At 47.5% G+C, this 18105-nt stretch overlaps 1 protein-coding gene across 2 annotated transcripts; it reads right to left on the bottom strand.

Moving 5' to 3' along the window:
• Positions 1-863: 863 nt before the first annotated feature.
• akap11 (A kinase (PRKA) anchor protein 11) lies at positions 864-17096 on the bottom strand. Of its 2 annotated transcripts, XM_078286095.1 has the most exons (12): positions 17064-17096; positions 14281-14385; positions 13393-13503; positions 13235-13288; positions 12837-12968; positions 11412-11676; positions 6534-10989; positions 6081-6227; positions 3751-3831; positions 2556-2602; positions 1558-1757; positions 864-1072 (listed from the first exon to the last, which is right to left on the bottom strand). In XM_078286095.1, the coding sequence occupies exons 2-12, from the start codon at positions 14341-14343 to the stop codon at positions 887-889; spliced, it is 5742 nt and encodes a 1913-aa protein (XP_078142221.1). In that variant the 5' UTR covers positions 14344-14385; positions 17064-17096; the 3' UTR covers positions 864-886. The 2 variants fall into 2 exon arrangements, with proteins under 2 accessions (XP_078142221.1, XP_078142222.1); XM_078286096.1 differs by lacking the exon at positions 3751-3831.
• Between the last annotated feature and the right edge of the window lie 1009 nt (positions 17097-18105).

The raw sequence follows: 18105 nt of genomic DNA, 5'->3' as shown, positions 1-18105 counted from the left end.
GGCTTGCATTAGATGTTGATGTGATTCGGTGCATCTTGAATTCCTTCTGGCACTGATAATGCAAGGGTGTGGTGTGTGTGTGTGTGTGTGTGTGTGTGGTTGGTCTCTTAACATGTGGAAACACCACCACAGAGGTGAGCTGTGGGTTTGACATCATCCGCCCAGCAGCTATGGGGATTCCCTAACAGAAAACACATTCTCTTTCTCTCAACTCACTGCCTCGCTCTTTCTGTCTCTGTCTGGAACAGATGGGCTGGGTCTCTCTTTCTCTATCTCTCTCTCTTTCTCTCTCTATCTCTTTCTGTAGCATAAGCACAAGGGCAGCAAGGTGCGAGGGCCTCAACACAAAGGTGTAGGTGGGCGTAAAAGATAGCTCACTAAATCAACATATGTGATATTCAGCCTAATATTAAACAAAACAGAACTGCAACAACAAAACAGGAGGTGAAAAAAAAAGAAAAGAAAATACAACAGAAGTACTCTTGGTCACGGCATGCAATGCAAAACACGCCCACAGCCATGAGAGTAAATTACATCAGCTGATTTGTGTGGCGCCCTCTAGGGGTAGCGGTGGGTGTAAAGCCCTATATGAAACTACAGAAAGGTTCTCCTGTATAAGGTGGCAGGTAGGTGGGAGAGGGTTGGCAAAGTGAGACATCCCTGTGCACTGGTGGCAATCACAATGTGCTGCAACACTGGTGGTGCTCACTAGAGGGCAGGGTTCACAGATAGACTGGAAGGAGAGTGGGGGGAGGAGAGGAGGAGAGGGGAGGAGAGGGAGAGGGAGGAGGAGAGGAGAGGAGAGGAGAGGAGAGGAGAGGAGAGGAGAGGAGAGGAGAGGAGAGGAGAGGAGAGGAGAGGAGAGGAGAGGAGAGGAGAGGAGAGCCTAGGCGTGCTCCAGGAGCCACTGGAAGAGGGGCGCGCGGTGGGCTTCTCCGCCTGCCTGGAGTGGCTCCTCTCTGGGCTGAGGCTGAGCCGGGGCCTGGGTCTCTTCACAGTAGCGCAGCAGGGCTTGCAGCAGCTCTCCCACCCTCCACTCCCTCTCCCGAAGCCTTTGGACCACTGCTGGGAGCTGGAGGGGCACACGTGATGCAGACGTGTAACAAACCTGGTTAACATTCACTCATATTATGAAAGGAGGCCATCTAAATACGGCCTATCAACTTCAATTGAGCTTTGTTGCCAAGTAAATGATTGTAAATGACTGGGATGAGCGTCTAAGCTGTGTTCGCACTAGTCGTGGAATTTCTGGAATATAACAGAATTTAGAGAGGCATATTCAATGCGGGGAAAGTCAGGGAATTTGATCAATTCTCTGGGGAAGTCAAGGAATATCAGGGAACTTTACAAATGGGTCTCTTTACAGGAATATATACCACAAAGCATGCTACAACTTGTTTCACATATTCATTGCATTAGATGGTGGTTTTCAGCCGTTTTTCACAGCAAGCCCGGTTGTAGTGGAAACCAGACAACCAGACAAACAAACCAGGAAGGGATTTACCCTGTCTAAGGTAATGGTAAATGGACAGGGTCGTAACGGACTGAAGCATTCACCTGCTGGAGCTCTCTGTCAGGACTCAGCTGGACCTGCGGCAGGTCAGCCATGGAGGCCGCCGCCCACTGCAGCATGCTCCTGAGCTGAGGGTCAAGGGTCACGGGCTGCGGGTCACGGCCCATTTCCCTGATTTCAGAGTTCGCCATCACCAGCAGGGCCCGGGGAGCCTGCACCTGAGTCCTGTCCACACGCAGCGTCCCTGCAACACAGAGAAAAAAAAGATTTTATCAATATTCATATAGATTTCCACCTATCGTTTTCTCTTTCCAGATCTAATACCGGCCCTTCTAATACACTGACACACACACACACACACACACACACAATGTACACAATAATGTGCTAATGTACACTCCCTCCCCTCCTATACCTCTCGCTGACAGACAGCTGCCCCATGGGTAACATGCAGCCCTGTTCTGTTCAGTGCTGGGTTCCCACGCTCCCACACCAGACCAGACCCAACGTGGAGCCTGATCCCCACTGGGGGCTGCTCGGTTCTGACACACACACACACACACACACACACACACACACACACACACACACACACACACACACACACACACACACACACACACACACACACACACACACACACACACAGCGCGGGAAGAGTGACTGCGGAGGGAGTGGATGAATGAGCGTTAGTGTGGCCGAATGTGGGGGTGGTAAAATCCCCGACTGTAACACACACAGACAGGCAGACAGACAGAGCCAGACAGAGCCAAGGCCAACTGTTCTGAATCTAAAGCAGTGGAAAGAACAAGACCTCAAATTAGGAAAGAGGCCTATCTTTCCCCCCCATTTCCCTCTGCTGTCCAGAAGTGTGCTATGTTAGACAGTTTTATTGGGCTTTTTTTTGCCAAATGCTGCATTTTTAGGAAGAGGCCACGCTCATGATAGATTCCATTAAATTAGAAACCTCTATTAGCAACTTTGAGCCAGACATAGCCATTAGTCACACTGTTGTGTGGAGTAGGCAGTAAAATATCCTTACCACTGGATTCCTCTCTGACTTCAGTCTCCTTGTCCTCAGTACAGTCGCTGCAGGGTGAGAAATATCACACAGGTTAGAGAGAGGGGGGAGAGGGGAGGGGAGGGGAGGCTGCATGCGAGGGGATACAAATGACAACAAGCGGGCTCAAACTAACAGCATGCGTAGAAGCTGGCTGTCTTTGATATAAGCACAGCAGGGTATCATAAGCCACAAGCGCTGCAATCCAAGCAATCCTGATCAAACGACGTCTTAGGAGACAACACATTGAGGAAATTTGGGTGTTTTTCCAGACAATGTTTTCCTACGCTCCAGTAAATTTACATTCCTGCTTAATGTCTTTTGTCAGTTAGCGGCAGTTTTGAACAGCACTTTTTGAACAGTGTGAAAGTAGATTTTTTTTTTCCATTTTCAATATCTACTCAACATCCATACTGTTAATTGTGCAAATATTTGCTGTGTGACGTGCCAACAGGTAAACAGTCATTTCTCCACTTTTAAGGTTGTTAATCACAGTCTTGTTGACACAGCCCACGGCTACAGACATTGAGACTCTGCTCAATGTGATATGTGGATATCATTTTCTTTCCGGAAGGAGGACATCTAGGAAGGCTTTCCACATTTACAGTTTTTATAGCTAGGATTGTGCAGCAGTGAAGACATGGTCATATAGCTGAGCCGGGGAGAGGAGGACTAAGAGCTAGGAGGGATAAGGCAGCACAAATTACAAAGCCATGCCTCAAGCAGACAAACTACATGCCAGTGATGCAGAATTAGCAAGAGTTGAGTGATGCATCCCATGCTAGCATCAGCCACAAGCATGCATGCGCGTGCACATACACATACACACATCCTGTCTCTCACACATGCAAGTGGAATCAGCCATTTACATTCAAGAGCTTTTCATATTCAGTGCTTTGGTGTGGTCATGCAAGGGGCTGGAGGCTCCTAGTATGAGACAAAGTACGAATCAAAATACCATATAAAATGTTTTCATTCATTTTAATATGATGAAACAATACTCCGGTTCCTATTTTGTGCTGAAGAGATTTCTCACTGATGGAGCCTGCTTCCTCACTTCCTTTTGGCTTCACATTAAGCTCTACACTTTAACTCTTTCTTTGTCCCATTCTAGGTGAGCCCCCATGTCTTAGTGGCGTTTGGTTGGCTTTGCCATGTGGGCGAGCTGCTCACCGACCTGTCAGAGGGGGAGGACAGGCGCTCCTCACACACCTCCCCCTCCAGGCCCAGACTGCTCCAGCTACTGCTGTTCCCATTGCTGCTGGGGAGAGAAGGCAGGCAGTGCACCGCTCAATAACACTGATAGTGACTATCTGCTCAGAGGGCTTGCTGTGTCTTTAAGGACCCATTGTGTCTTTATCATGATAGCTACTGCAAGGGAACAAATAGATAAGCAGTTAGTCTAAGTGATGAGCTGTTGTATCTCCACTGCTAAAATGTTCTGTATATTCTTTGCAGCTTAAAAGAAGTGACATGATGACTACTCCAGGTATTTTAATTAACATCATCTCATAATACCAAAGGTGAGGTTCACAACAGAGAAGGATTCTTCCTAAATGATGCATATCTTTCCATCACACATCCCATGGATTCTTGTCTAATGTTGATAGGCAATATGTTGCTAAAGGCCTACAGTGTGAGATCATTACATTCTTGTCCTCACTTAATCCTGTTAATCCTGTGCATTCCACCAGGACACCCAGCTGGCAACACGGGCACAACAATACACACTCTCTCTATAATTAGTCAATGATTAGCCTGCTGGCTGGAACCTGCATACTGTGGCGTGCAGTGCACACAGGCAGGTTGAAGGGAGGGAGGAACATTTTTGATATCTAAAAATACCTCCATTAATCTGCATTACCTCAGCTACAGCTTTCTCTCTGTGGTTTGCCTGAGTGACACACGCCGACAGCTTGTTCATAAGTCGATCAGCGCGCTCTATGCCTCAATAAGCCTTCAAAGGTGATTTTCCTTCCGTTATTTCATCTGCTGAGAGGAAATGGTTGGAGCGGGCTTTTGAAGAGAGACTAATGAATTACACATGGTGGACTTTGTTCCTGTGTGGAAACAGCGCCTGGAGCGAAGAGAACGCTCAAAGACACACCTTTAGAAAATATTATGATACCTTCACTTGGCCCTGGTGGCCAAAATAACTAGCTGCTAACACATTCTGCTCTTTCAGTATCTTGGGAAAGAATCTCGAATGTTGATCAGCTTTGCTTCCATAGAGATAGCAGGCTGTGCCAGAAACGTCAACAGTCCGATTCCCACCCTCTGACTGGAGATTGTATGAGGCCATGTCACTGAGTAAGACGAAACTCAGAATGCCTCTTACTTTCTCACTGTTACTCTCCACCTCTCTAACTCACTCACTCACACACACACACACACACACACACACACACACACACACACACAGTGTCATAGTGTCCATCTGAGCAGTGGAAACCAATTCCCTACACAACTAGACTTGCTCCTTACCCCTGTGGCGCATTTAACAAACATTCTCAGAAGAACTTGGCTGCAGAAGACAGCTATATAAAATCTATAACAACAACATAACCATGAGAGAGCTCATATGTAATGCAATGTTTGCACAAATCAGAGAAAATTGCTTCTTGGCAGTGGAGTATAAGTGAGGTTCCCAAACCATACATTGTGCCCTGTGCTGACCTGGGGAAACCTCACGTCCGGACACGACCACAGGAGACTCCTGCTAAACCAAAACCAACACCAACCACGGAGGAACGTGTCAGTACTGCTCTCAGCTCTGTCTCTGAGGAGATGAACCAATCGCTAATTAATGTCAAATTAACAGGGCAGGACAAAATTGCTCCCTTGATTTAAACTTAATTCTCACTAGCAGTAGGACTGCCAACAGCTTTGGTTGTGGACTACATGTAAATGTAAATTCAACTGCCTCTCTCTGAAGCTCTGTTCCCATATTCATCAATACACCAGTGTCACCAAATCCCATTCAAGATGGGTTAGTGTCACTCATTTTGAGGGCTAGAGAGAAATACTGGGAGTGCTCGGTGCTAAAAGAATAGAGAAGACCGGCGAGTAAAAAAGTGAATTCATTTATCATCTAATTTAGTGCATGTCAAAAAAAACCCAAAAAAAACCATGGCTAGGCCAAAAACAATTACGAGCCACCTCATGAAGCTGCATAGATCTGACAGATGCTGTGCAAGAAATAAAGTTAGTGAAGTTGAGAAATATTTGGTAATATTACTGTCCAGCAGTGCTCTAATGTAGTTAGCTTACATGAACACAGTTCCTTAACTAAATGTATTATCTGTACAGCATCTGTTCGATCCATACCGATGCATTTATTCATCAGATAAGTGGGTGAAGCAGGATGTTGTGTACTATTATGCATAACTATGGTGGAGGGAGTTAGTAGTAGTGTGCTCTACCTGTCACTGAGGTGGAGGAAGATGAATGGTGTGTACTATATTATGTATCACTAAGGTGGAGGAAGCTAGTAGTGGTGTACTCTACCTGTCACTGAGGTGGAGGAAGCTGCTGTTGTCGTCTGGGTGCTCATCCTCAAAGCTCAGGTTAGACCAGCTGCCCAGACTGTCGTCCCCCACACTCAGGCTCAGCTGCTGGGACACAGTTGACTCGGTGGTCTCCCTGCCTGGAGAACTACAGACACAGATGGAGGGAGAGAAAAAAAGAAATTATACAAATATGATGGCAAACCTCCTCTCCAATATAAAATAGTAGCGGTAGGTAAGTAGGTATGGAGAAGATACAGCTATGGAACACAAACGCTGGAAAATGTTTTAGATTACTTAATAATGGAAGTCAATGAAAAACAAAATTGCTAAAATCTCAAGCCTGGGTGATTTCTCACCAACCACCCAGGATACCAGGGCTAGCCATAAAGAGCAGCATGCGGATAGGACAGTCATGGAAACCTACTGGTGGTGTGAGTCATGGTGTGTGTACCTGAGGTTGGCGGCCTGGCAGATGTTGGACAGGGCTGAGGTCATGATCTCAGTGGTAAGGCTCTCGGCATAGCTGGCCCCATCGTGGCCGATGCCACTGTCTGCATTGAGGCTGGTGTTGCTCAGCTCACGCTTGGCTGTCTCCATTGCCGTAGACACCATCTCCTCAGCGAACGCGGCCCTGCGGTCCAGGTCGATGTGGATCTTGGGAATCTCCAGGCCAGAGAGTCGGTCGGCCCTGGCCTCACACTCCTGCCCCTTTCTCCTCCTCTGGCCTGCCTGCTGGTGGTAGTGCCTGCTGGGCTTGGTGCAGTAGGGGCACTCCCGCAGCTGACAGTAGCGGCAGGTCCTCTCCCCCAGGGCTGGGCCCAGCGCTGCGCCCTCAGACAGCCTCTCGGTGTGAGAGTGTTTGTCCTGGCCTTGGGTCCTCTGGTTCTCCCTGGATGGATGTCCCGCCGAAGCCAGGCTCATCTCCAGAGTGTCATCCACTATCTTCCTGGCATAATGTTCTATGACCTGCATCACCCCACTGCTGTAGCCTCCATCATACAGGCTTCCTGTGCTGTGGTAGTGCCTGCTCTTACCCTCCTTGGCCAACAGGGGGCAGGAGAAGGAGTTCCTGATGAAATTGTCTGCCATGTCATCAAGTTTGGATTTCTTGTAAAGGCAGGAGTCAGTGAGAGACTTAGGCAGGCGGACAGAGGAAAGCCGCAGCTTACGTGTGACATCACAGGTGATGTTGTACGCTAAGGATTCTGCAAAGTTTACCAGATCCATGTACTCCCTCTGGCTCTGCTCTTCAGAGTCCCTGCAACTACACTGGCCATCCTCCCCTGAGGGAGAACCCACTGTCCCTGCTCTGTCCCTGGGTGAAGAGGCCTCACTGCTAGGACCCTTCCATCCATCTGGCAGGGACTTGGAGGAGTGGAGGCGAGTGGTGGAGGATCTCTGCTTCATCTTGCGGGCGGCATGGGCCAGGCCTAGTTTGATGGAGCGGTAGGCCAAACGGCTCGCATATTGGTCAAGGACCAACTCCCGACTGCCTCCCTCTTTTTTCAGCACCCTGATGAGGTAGCCGGCATATTCATCTGTCACACTCTCACAGCTGGGGTATTCTGAGGACAGGCCGGAGCTGGAGCTGGAGATGGTGGTAGAAGTGGTGGTGGGAGGGTGGAAGACAGAGGCCAGCAGGTCACTAGACCACTGCTCAGCCAGCCTCCCCACCCTCCAGTCTCTGTTCTGGTCTGTACTGGCGTGAGACTGTTGATGGTGGTGGTGGTGGTGGTGGGGACATTCAGAGCCAGACCTGTCCAGGCTTCTTCTCCTGAGAGCTCTGTGATGGGGGCATTGCTGTCCAGAGCCAACCATCCTCTTCACATCACTGATAACCTCTCCCGCCACCTCCCCGGCGTACACCCACAAGGTGTTCAAGGTCTGCTCTGAGAACTGAGCCACACTATCTCTCCTCCCCTCACTCCCCTTGCTTGTCTCTCCCTTCTCCTCTGCCACTCCTAGGGTGTCCATCTCTGTTGCCATGGAGACGATGTGACAGGCCAACCGCTCAGCATAGTGGAGGGCTTCCTTGTTGGACATTCTGCGAGCTGAAAGCAGGTTCAGTTCAGGCCGGCGACCGCCCGTCTCAAAACGCCTGTGAGTACCACCAACACCGCCCTCTGTCTCTTCTCCCTGCTCCTCCTCCTCTTCCTCATTACCCTCTGCCTCCTCAGACAGAGACCTCATCAGTTTGAGCATGAAGTCAGCCTTGTCTGCCTCCGGGGTGATGTCTTTTGGCCCTGGGCCAGGCTCAGGCTGGTAGTGTGGGGTTGGAGGGGGGGTAGCAGGTGAAAACTCCTTAGCCAGCTTGCTTTTCAGCTTCTTGGAGAACTGTTTGATCTGTTTCTCCTTAGACACCTCGCTGGGCTGCTGGGGTGTGGAGGGGGGAGTGCCAGGAGTCCCACCAGACTTTTGGCCAGAGCTGGGGGCAGAGTCGTCCCCAGGGACGGACATCCTTCTTTGTCCACCCATCTCTGTACCCGGCACATCTAGAGTATCCTTCATCATCACAGGATGCGCTTCAGCCACGGCTCTGGTCCTGGGGCCCAACTCACAGCTGGGTCTCACCTGGCTCTGACATCCTGTCTGAGAGGGAGTGTGGAGAAAGTTCAGACCTGTTGCCTGCTCAGTAGGACCACCCTTCCTTACATACCCAGAGTCTTTACTGTCATATTTGAAGCTCTCCCTGCCAGCCCCCTGCCTCAAAGGGGAATCTGGGGCCTCATCACTGAGTGAACCTGGCCTAGAACAAGAGCCTCTTCGGCTTCCAATAGTCTTAGTAAGGAAGTCGGCACAGTCACCGAAACTCTTTTTCATCTTAGTGGCAGTTATTAGCTCACAAGCCTCACTTACTATCATATCCATCATGTTGCCAGAGAAGTTGTGGAAGGGGGATTTTCCTTGGGAGGGGTCTCCTCCAGAGGCCTGGGTCTGCGTTCCATGGCTGTAGAGGTCAGTTTGTGTAGATGTGGTGGTGTCAGAGGAGGCTACAGACACCAGGCTTCTCTTAGGGCTGGTCTGTGAGGTGTGGGCCAAGCTAGACTTATACTGACAGATCTCTTCAGAAGTCTGGAGGTGGGAGAGGGCCTGGCCTGCCTGGGGCACAGGAACACAGCTGGCCATGCCTGATACAGTGAACAGGGCTTTCTTCACCGTACAGGCCCCATCCTCTCCTGAGGGCTCCGGGGCTGCAGCAGCTGAGCTGGCATGGAAAACCTGCTGGCTAGCAGAGGTACTGCAGGTGTGAGTGCTGGTGTCCTCTGCACTGACGTAGCAGATGTTGTCCAGGGAGACACTGATAGCCGCTTGGCTTGTGAAGGCAACGTCAGCCTGGGAGAGCTCTATGAAGGCTTCCTGGAGAACCGACTCAGACAAGTCTGAAGCATAGGAAGACACTACCTCCTCCTCTTCCTCTTCATCTAGAGCATGGCCAAAGGACCAGTCACTTGGGGTGAGAGGGGTGGAGGGGTGGGAGAACTGACACACCTCCATTATGCCTTCAAACACCAGCTCCTCAGCCAGGTCAGCAGCAAAGCGGGTCACAGTGCTGTGGAAGATCTGCTTTTTGACTGTCAGGAACTCTTTCAGTGCCCCGGACACGGCCTCCCCAACCAGGAAGCCAGCCAAGCCATTGATGGCCCGCTCCTTCAGCACGTAGGCATGGCGCATGCCAATCTCATGGAAGGCCATCTGAAACACTGAGGAAGTGAGCCTGGCAGCCAGGTGACAGAGGGTGGTGGTGCAGGAGGAAACGCCTTTCTGTAGGTCTCGCAGGGCGCTGCCCAGGCTCATCTCCACCAAGTCTGTGGCAAACCTCTGAATGCCATCCTTCAGAGACTGGGACTTCTGCTGCAGCTTGGCCACTGTCACCGTCTCCTGGATCTCTGAGAGCTTCATCAGGTGGCCTGAGGGGTTCTGGAACTCCTTGTGGCAGACGCAGCTCAGATTCTTGTTGTCATCGATGTTAATGGGAGACTGGTAGCCACACACTGATCCCAGGATCTCTTTGGACAGACTGCTGGCAAAATCTGAGTAGGTCTTATAGAGAGAGCAAAGATCCTGGGGTTTACGCAGCTCTGAGCTGTCCCCTCCGTCCCCATCTGCTTTCCAGAAGTACTCCAGTGGTCCGCCAGAGTCCCCCAAAGGACTGAAGGCCGAAGAGCTGACAGGGCTGAAGAGTGGACCCCCATTCTCCTCGGAGGAGGTCTGCACTGGCCGGGGGGAGTCAGGCACCTCCGAGTGGGGTGAGTAGGGAGAGCCTGGTTTAAGAGGAGTGGGTTTCTTCACATTGGCAGGGAGGGTGGGCTGGTCAAAGCGGTGGGGGTTCATGCCCTTTGTGGAACAGCCCCTGGACACATATTTGGACCCTGACCCACTGGTACTAGTCTCAGAGGGTTTCTTCTTCTGTTTGGTTGGGGCATTGGTGGCATCCAGAGGCAGGGTGAGCGTGCAGCTCTCAGAGCTCAGCTCCTCCAAGTCATCAAACTGGTCGAAGCTGTCAAAGAACTCGCTGACTTCGGAGTCTGAGTCTTCCACACGCTCTCTGGGTCCCCCTGGCACCTGGGGGATGTCCAGCTTGGCCAGCAGGCTCTTCTGGTAGCCCACCTCATCCAGGAATATGATTGGACTAGGGCTGGAGCAGTCTGAGTCCTCTGATTCGCTAACATGGGTTGAGGGAGAGGGGAGACGAGCTCCAGGGTTGCAGTGAGTCCACTGGGATTCCAAACCTGATGACCTCTGCACTGTGACAGACACCTCTGGGCCTGACTTGTGTTTGGTTGAGTACTTCTTGGAGGAGGAGCTTATGATAACACGGGAGCCCGATAGGTCCTTTCGTCTCTTGTGGGCTGGGACTGTCTGGGATGCTACGTCACGCTTTTTACCATGGTGATAGGGAGCTGCAGCTGTGGAGAGAGACAAAGTAGAAAGGTGAAGACTGATTTTGTGTGTACAGAGAGGTGATAAGTGGCATAATCATAACAAAAATAATGTAAAAAGAAGGCTGAGTGAAGACAAATGTCACCTCTCAAACCATCAAGTTCATTTTGCATCCACTTTTTGATGGTTTTTTTTAAGTTGGAAAAAAGTGTATCCCAACTGGAAAATAATATATCACTGCCATCTAGCAGTGAAAAGGAGGACATACTTTTAATTCCTGCCATTTCTTATTCATTTGATGCATAGATAAGACTTAAGATTTAATTGAACTGCATTCTAAATAGATTTTTCAACAGTAACTACATTCTACTGATGGGATCATGAAAGCCTCTACATAAGAGACAAGAGGCTAGACTTATGTAAATGTTCCTTTAGATGGTGAACCTACAGGGACTGTCTCCTGTGTCGTCCTCCTCCAGATGCTCCAGGGCTGTGACAAAGTCATCCTCGATCGATGAGACCGACTGGTTGGTGTCGTCTTCCTCCGGCTGGCTGGGCTCGGCTGTGCCTCTCTGAAGAGCCTGCAGCTCCAGAGCATAGCGAACACCCGCCATATAGCGCCCCAGCAAGCCCACCAAGGAAGCTACACTGGCCTGAGAGCAGAAGCTAGGACTGGGACTGTGCCTCAACACACACACTGCCTTCAACCAGCACTGTAGGCAGGCAGAGGGAGAGAGGATGGTAGGAGAGAGAGAGTGTGAGAGAAAGGAAAGGGAGAGAAGGAAAGAAAGTTAAGCTTGGCTGGCTGGTGGTTTATTCCTTTTGCCAAGGGACAATCAGCTCATTTAGAGAAAAAAAATGACAACACTTGTAACCAACTGGCAAGGAGAGTCTGTAGATTGTCAATAGCTGTCATGTCCCTGAATCCCCTAGAACAAGGCGAGCTAATAATCTGAGAGCCTTTGGCTTTTGCAAACTAGCAGGAATTCACACGGGAGTTTTCTTTCTCCTAGTCTTACAGGAGGGAGGGAGGGGGGCTGGAAGTGTCTTGTTATGTCTGTACTCTGATTGCAGGTTGATATGTTGCATATGCAGAATACAGAATCACTTAGTGCCAGTTCGGTCTATGCGGCGGAGGGGCGGGCAGTCTCGCTGTCTGCAACACAAACTGACAACAAAAACCACAGAGTGGGCTGCAGGGCCTGTCTGAACCCTAGAACAGCACACAGAACCAGGAAGGAGAAGGCTGCAATCGTGGGCTAAAAAAACAAACTCTGTCTGTCTCTCCCACCTGCGTTTCTCTGAAAGGGTGAGAAAGACATCTTACAACTGTTTACATGCAGAGAGGGACAAGGCCTTGGCCCGGAAAAACAATTTAACAGTCAACAACAGGAACTTCAGGAACACAATGCAAAAAATTTCCCTCTTAAAAAGTCATTTAGTCTACTAGTGAGTCAAAAATCTTATTTTTCTCAAAACAATTAGAAACATCTGCCAATGAGGTGAGGCAATATTGCATGTTTCCAGTAAACATGTTTCAAGAATTTTCTTGAATTAAGTGTCATTATCTTGACATTAGTGGAGTGATCCACTTTGCTTCAAGATACTGTCGAAACAGGTGAAAATGCTTTGGAAATTACCTGAAGCCACTGGTGAATTTTTTTTACTTGTTTTAAGGAAATATTTTTGGACTCAATACTAGACTAAATGACTTAAGATGGACATTTTTTGCAGTGTACAGAGTAATTGAGGCCTGTGTATTTGCTCACTCTTACTTCCCCCTCATTCTCCCCCCTCTGCTTTCTGCTCACTTCTGCTTTACTTATCATGCTGACTGAGCACATTCCTTCAACATGGAGCGTCTGTCATCTACCTGAGCCCCAGGGTCCTTGCGCTCCGCAAGCCTGCGGGAGTCTTTGAGCAGCAGAACCTCATCATTCCTGAGGCCATGGATGTGGAGGGACCTGAGCAGCTCACACAGCTCCCCCGGCAGAGATGACAGAGCCTGGGGAAGGAGACCAGCACATTAGCCTCTGGCTCAAGTGGCAGACTGCTGGTCCAGAGCTGAGCATTCAATAACAGATAGCCTATACAGATCTCTGAGAATACTGATCCTACATCAGCACTCCTCACCTGACAAATGTGACCCAATTTCTATGACACGTCATCACTACCAAATCAGGATGATTGTACAAATGTAGCTCTACTGTAAAGCAGAATGTTTAGTCTCTTATCACAATCAATTTTTGTGATTATGCAAATAATGCTCACCTGTAGAGTGACATCTTCCCCTTCACAGTGACCAGGTAGACACACGAAATGGATCTGAAGGAGCAAAATTGATGGTCAATATTTAAGTCTCTCAAATTTCTACATGACTAAGCATTGTGTGCATTGTGTGTGTGTGTGTGTGTGTGTGTATGACAAACCTCAGTCAGTCTCAGTGCGTCTCTGGTTTGCAGCTCCAGGCCTACACTGCACAGCTCCTTTTTGTTCCTCAAAAGGCTCTTCACACACTGCGCCCCACTGTCACGCACAGTCTGCAAACATGCAGGGTTTTTTTTTTAGACAAGCTATCCAAGTATAGAGTAACTCAACAGACCTCATGACAAACCAAAAAGGTCCATTTCAATTTGCTTGCATTTCTCCCTTACTGTAACAGTTGCATGCGAGACAGAAGAATGTGAAACAGAAGAGGCTGAGTGTTTTGCGCATCTGCCCAGAGGTAGCCTTTGGCCCCCTTTACAACTGGCATCAACATGCATCGTGGGTAATTGGATTGTATTCAGATAAAGCAAAACCACATAAATTCCAGGTGTAAATGCACCCAAGACATATTCAAGATCTGATCACCTAATCCACCTGCAGAGGAGACACATCTGGCCACATTAGCAACAAAGTGTAAGTGCATTGCCCATCCAATCCACATATAGCGACTTAAGAAATGGAAATAACTTTGTCTGCAGATCCAACCAGGCAGGCAGCTCAGATACTATCATACTTGTCAAAAAGCAAGCAAACAAGTGAGACAAGGTTCAAAGGACATAAATATTACAAGTGAAAGTAACGTACACAGCGATCTCAGTTTTGTGAGGAAAAGAAAATTTGATTTCAATGAGTATACTGGAGATGCCTTTATTGCCAGGTGTAAATGCAATCCAGCTGAAATCAAACAGTTTTGTGTATAGTATATATGAAACTAGATGTAAAGAGGGACATAAAGTAACACTGGGGAGCAGAGCTTGAAAACTCCCTGCAAAGACATACTAGAGATGGTGACAAAAAAAATAACAAAATGTGTATCCTTGCAGACGGACCTCTTTCCGGATGGAGGCTCTGGTCCTTAGTGGGACTCCTCTGATACGGGCACAGGCATCCATAGCAACAGAGGGCTGGATGTGGCTGGCTGGCCGGCCACTCACCTGTAAACACAGAGGTGCGAAGGGGGAAGGAAAAGAATAAAAGAGTGAGTGAGAGGGCAAAGAGGTTTAGAGAAGACCCAAATCTTGAAATGAGGAGAATAGGCCGAGGATAAGAATTTGCAGTTATATCATCATTTTTAATCCCACGTGACAGCCGAGGCTTCCTTCTAAGGTCAAGTAATAGCTGAGTTCTCTCTCCAGTTCTATCTCTAGTCAATCTTCAGCAAGTGAAAGACAATACAGCATTCAATGTTAAGTCTCTAGCACTCTTATGCGCTACTCCGCAGTCTCACCCTAAACCACAGCAACAATCACATGACAAAGCAGTGATGTATCAGGACTGTGTGTAAAGAGAGAGAGAGCTGTTACACCATGTCTCTATCCACTGTCGCACAGCAACATGCCAAAAGAAGCAGTACGATGTGGAAAGGTCAGAGGTTTAAGTGTGACGATGAGCTAAGAGTCAGAGATACGGAGATTAGGCCTGCACCATCCAGTCATTAACTAGACTAAAAAGGTTTCTTACGATGAGATGGACTCAAGCCTGTGACACAGATTACATAACGTTTAACTCAGTTAGGAGAGGAGATTTCATGTTTTGGGCCATGCTCAAGAACAGCCAACCTACTAGGCCAAAGTGTTCTAAAATCCCTTGTGAAAATAACATGAATCAAGCTCTTAAAAGTAGGCCTAGACTTGTCCTGCTGGTGAGGTTAAGCTATAGTAGGCCTTGCTCTCTTTGATATTCTTTAAACAGTCAGGCCTGCATCAAAGATCAAACAGCAAGGCAAGAGAACAGGGGTGTGTGCTCTGAGTAGGGGAAACACACTTAGTAAGCATGAGAGAGCGGCTAAAGGCGGCAAAATATTTACAGTGTACAAGGAGGAAAAGTTTCCCAAGAAATCCAAGCCTTTCCTTTGAGGTGTTGTCCAAAGCAGCTAGTTGAGTCTAGACGCAGGCAGGCGGTCCTATTGATCAGCCCATCCTGCATCCTGAGAACCAGAAGGGAAAAGTGCATGCCACTGGCTTCCTCTGGTGATCCAGGACCTCCTGGCTTCTCACGGGTGCTTTGGTGGGCTGTTCAAAAGCAACAAGGCCAGCCACTGCTGCCTAACCTCAACTATGCCGTGCATCCCAACTCACTCATAGGAAACGCAGGCACAGTGACGTCTATTATGGCCGTGACTATCTACAAAAGCAACAACAGTGTAGTTGGCAAATCAGCTTTTTTAGCCAGTGATGTTTTATGTTTGGTTCACTTGGCCTCAGCATTCAGTAGTGTCTGAGAATCAACTTCAAATAGGCCTTCATCTCCATCTTATCTTAGCCACAATATGCCACATGTATTTGGTCTTAGCCTTGTCATTGAAAAACTGCAATATTGTCAGGTACTATTCAACTTATCAATGTTTACACAAAACTATGCTGGAGCTAAGCAGATCCTGCCAAAAGATGTTGGGGTGATCATCTTAGGAGGGAGACAGCCAAACAAGCTGTCAAGGGCAGAAATTGTGTAGTCTAAGTGCTTGTTTGGTTGGGAGCTGATGTGGGCCAGTTTTTGACGTATTTCAGCATGACTGTGGGTGGGTGGAAAGATAGGTAAACAGAGAGACTGAAAGAAGCACAGCCTAGAGAACAGGAGAAAAACTGCAGCTCACTGTGAGACCAGACACCAGTCACTAATGATGCACAGGTCTTTTTTTTTTTTTTTTAGATGTATAGTTGCTTGGTCAGGTGATAATAGCAGGGCGTCAGCACAACATTAACAGTCACCATGATGGTGGTCTCTCTGACCAATGTTACACAACAAGGCTAACTACACTAAAAGATAGGAAGAAAGACAAGACACAAGCCCTTTGATATGTAACATACTACAGTATGTTCTCTCTGTTTTGCTATCCCTGTCTGCAAAGGTAACAAAATAATCATTTAGGCTATCCTTTAAGCCTAGAAACGTGGATACCTAGATAGCTAGCTAAACTACAATTGAAAATACAAGACAGCAGCATCAGGTAAAATCTTAACATGACTTGTTGATGTTGTTCATGACTTGTTATCATACAACACATTGAATGTTACATTGTTCTCTAGTGATGCAGGTTACAAACAATTGCTAGTAGCTAGTCTGTTGACGTTACTACGGATTTCACTACCATTAGTTTTTCAAATAACTTAACCAGCATTGGACATTTTGAACAATAACACTAATAGTTACGGCTATGGGAGGGTACCCGCCACAGCAGGCCATAGAGGACACACACACTATGGATGCTGATGTTGATTCTTTCCAGATGATCCACGACCACTCAGGCTCTATACAGTCGTAACCGAAATTGACAACCGGTTGCTAGCTAGTAAGCCGCTGCAAATTAATCAGACCAATAAGTTACTACTAGCAAACCGCCGTGCAATTTATAAGATAGAGAAAAGGAAACCCGACAATGACTAAATAAACCATCTTGCTGGTTGACAGGCTGTCAATCATTTGGCTAGCAGCAGTAACCAGGCCGCGATCAGCTCGGCCTGTGATGTCACCTCAGTAGCTAGCAGCAAGCTAACGTTAGCGGCGTAACTGTGTGACACAAGGGCATTCAAATATAAAATAGACAGCAATTTATAGTCATTTACCGGGCATTCCAAACACCACTATTTGCCTTTATCAAATCGTTTTACCTCACCGTTCAGTGTCGGACTCTAGCTGAGCTGACGACAGCCTCTGTTTCAATGTGCGACCCGTTGACGCTCCTTTCATTTGGAACCCTTCCTTCGGGTGAAAGGAAATACGGATTCGCCACTGCAGTGATTAGACATTAAAGGATACATGTGAACAGTGTCATGGCAGTTAAGCCTAGTGAATGCTATTGTATCAGTTTATCTAATCAGCACATGGTGATATGCAAGTCCATCACTGCTGGAGACTGGACAAAGTGATTTTCAGTGAATGGAACCCTTGTAATATAGTACAAATGATTCAACTCCAAACTCCAGCAGTTAGACCTATCATGAAAGTGCATTAGGCAATTGAATGAAATGAAAAGGAGGAATCGACAAAAATACCTTGTTTTGGTTGAGTTCACATACTCCCAGAAATGAATCAAACTCACCTACTCCCAAAATAAATCAAGCTCTCCATCAACTGGGCATTTACAGTTCATGCCATGAAAACAAGAGTGTTTCAGACAAAACTAATCACACTCGGAGAAAGTGTGTGTCGCACTGTCGAGGACAGAACAATCGAACAGTAAGAAAACATATTCTCATTAACATTTATATTATTAATAATATTCAAATAAAAATATTATTATTATTACTATTATTATTATTATTATCATTATTATTATTATTATTATTATTAATAAGGAGAAGAAGAAGAAGAAGAAGAAGAAGAATGCATCTCATTAAAACCAAATCTCAAAATGCTACAGAAAAAAGATAATTTAAAAAAAGCAGGCAAATCACAAAAGAAAAAGAAATTGAAACAAATAAAATGAAATGCAAAGCCAAAATGGGACAGGCTATTGATTCAGAAAAGTCATAGAAAAGTTTTTTCTGGATAAAACTTCATTCTATCATTCTATTTTCAAATCAGATTTAAATTTGTTTTAGGCCTCAGGACACAGTTTAAAGTACAATACATGAGATATCACACATTGGGACAGACATAGCACTTGTTTCAGCTCCAGCTGTCTAGCCTTATACTGAGGATCCTGCTGGCAGCAG

This window comes from Centroberyx gerrardi, chromosome 10, assembly GCF_048128805.1.
Source record: "Centroberyx gerrardi isolate f3 chromosome 10, fCenGer3.hap1.cur.20231027, whole genome shotgun sequence".
Classification (NCBI taxonomy): Eukaryota; Metazoa; Chordata; class Actinopteri; order Beryciformes; family Berycidae; genus Centroberyx; species Centroberyx gerrardi.
Note: the sequence above shows the minus strand (reverse complement) of the source record. Positions and strands in the feature narration are given on the sequence as shown.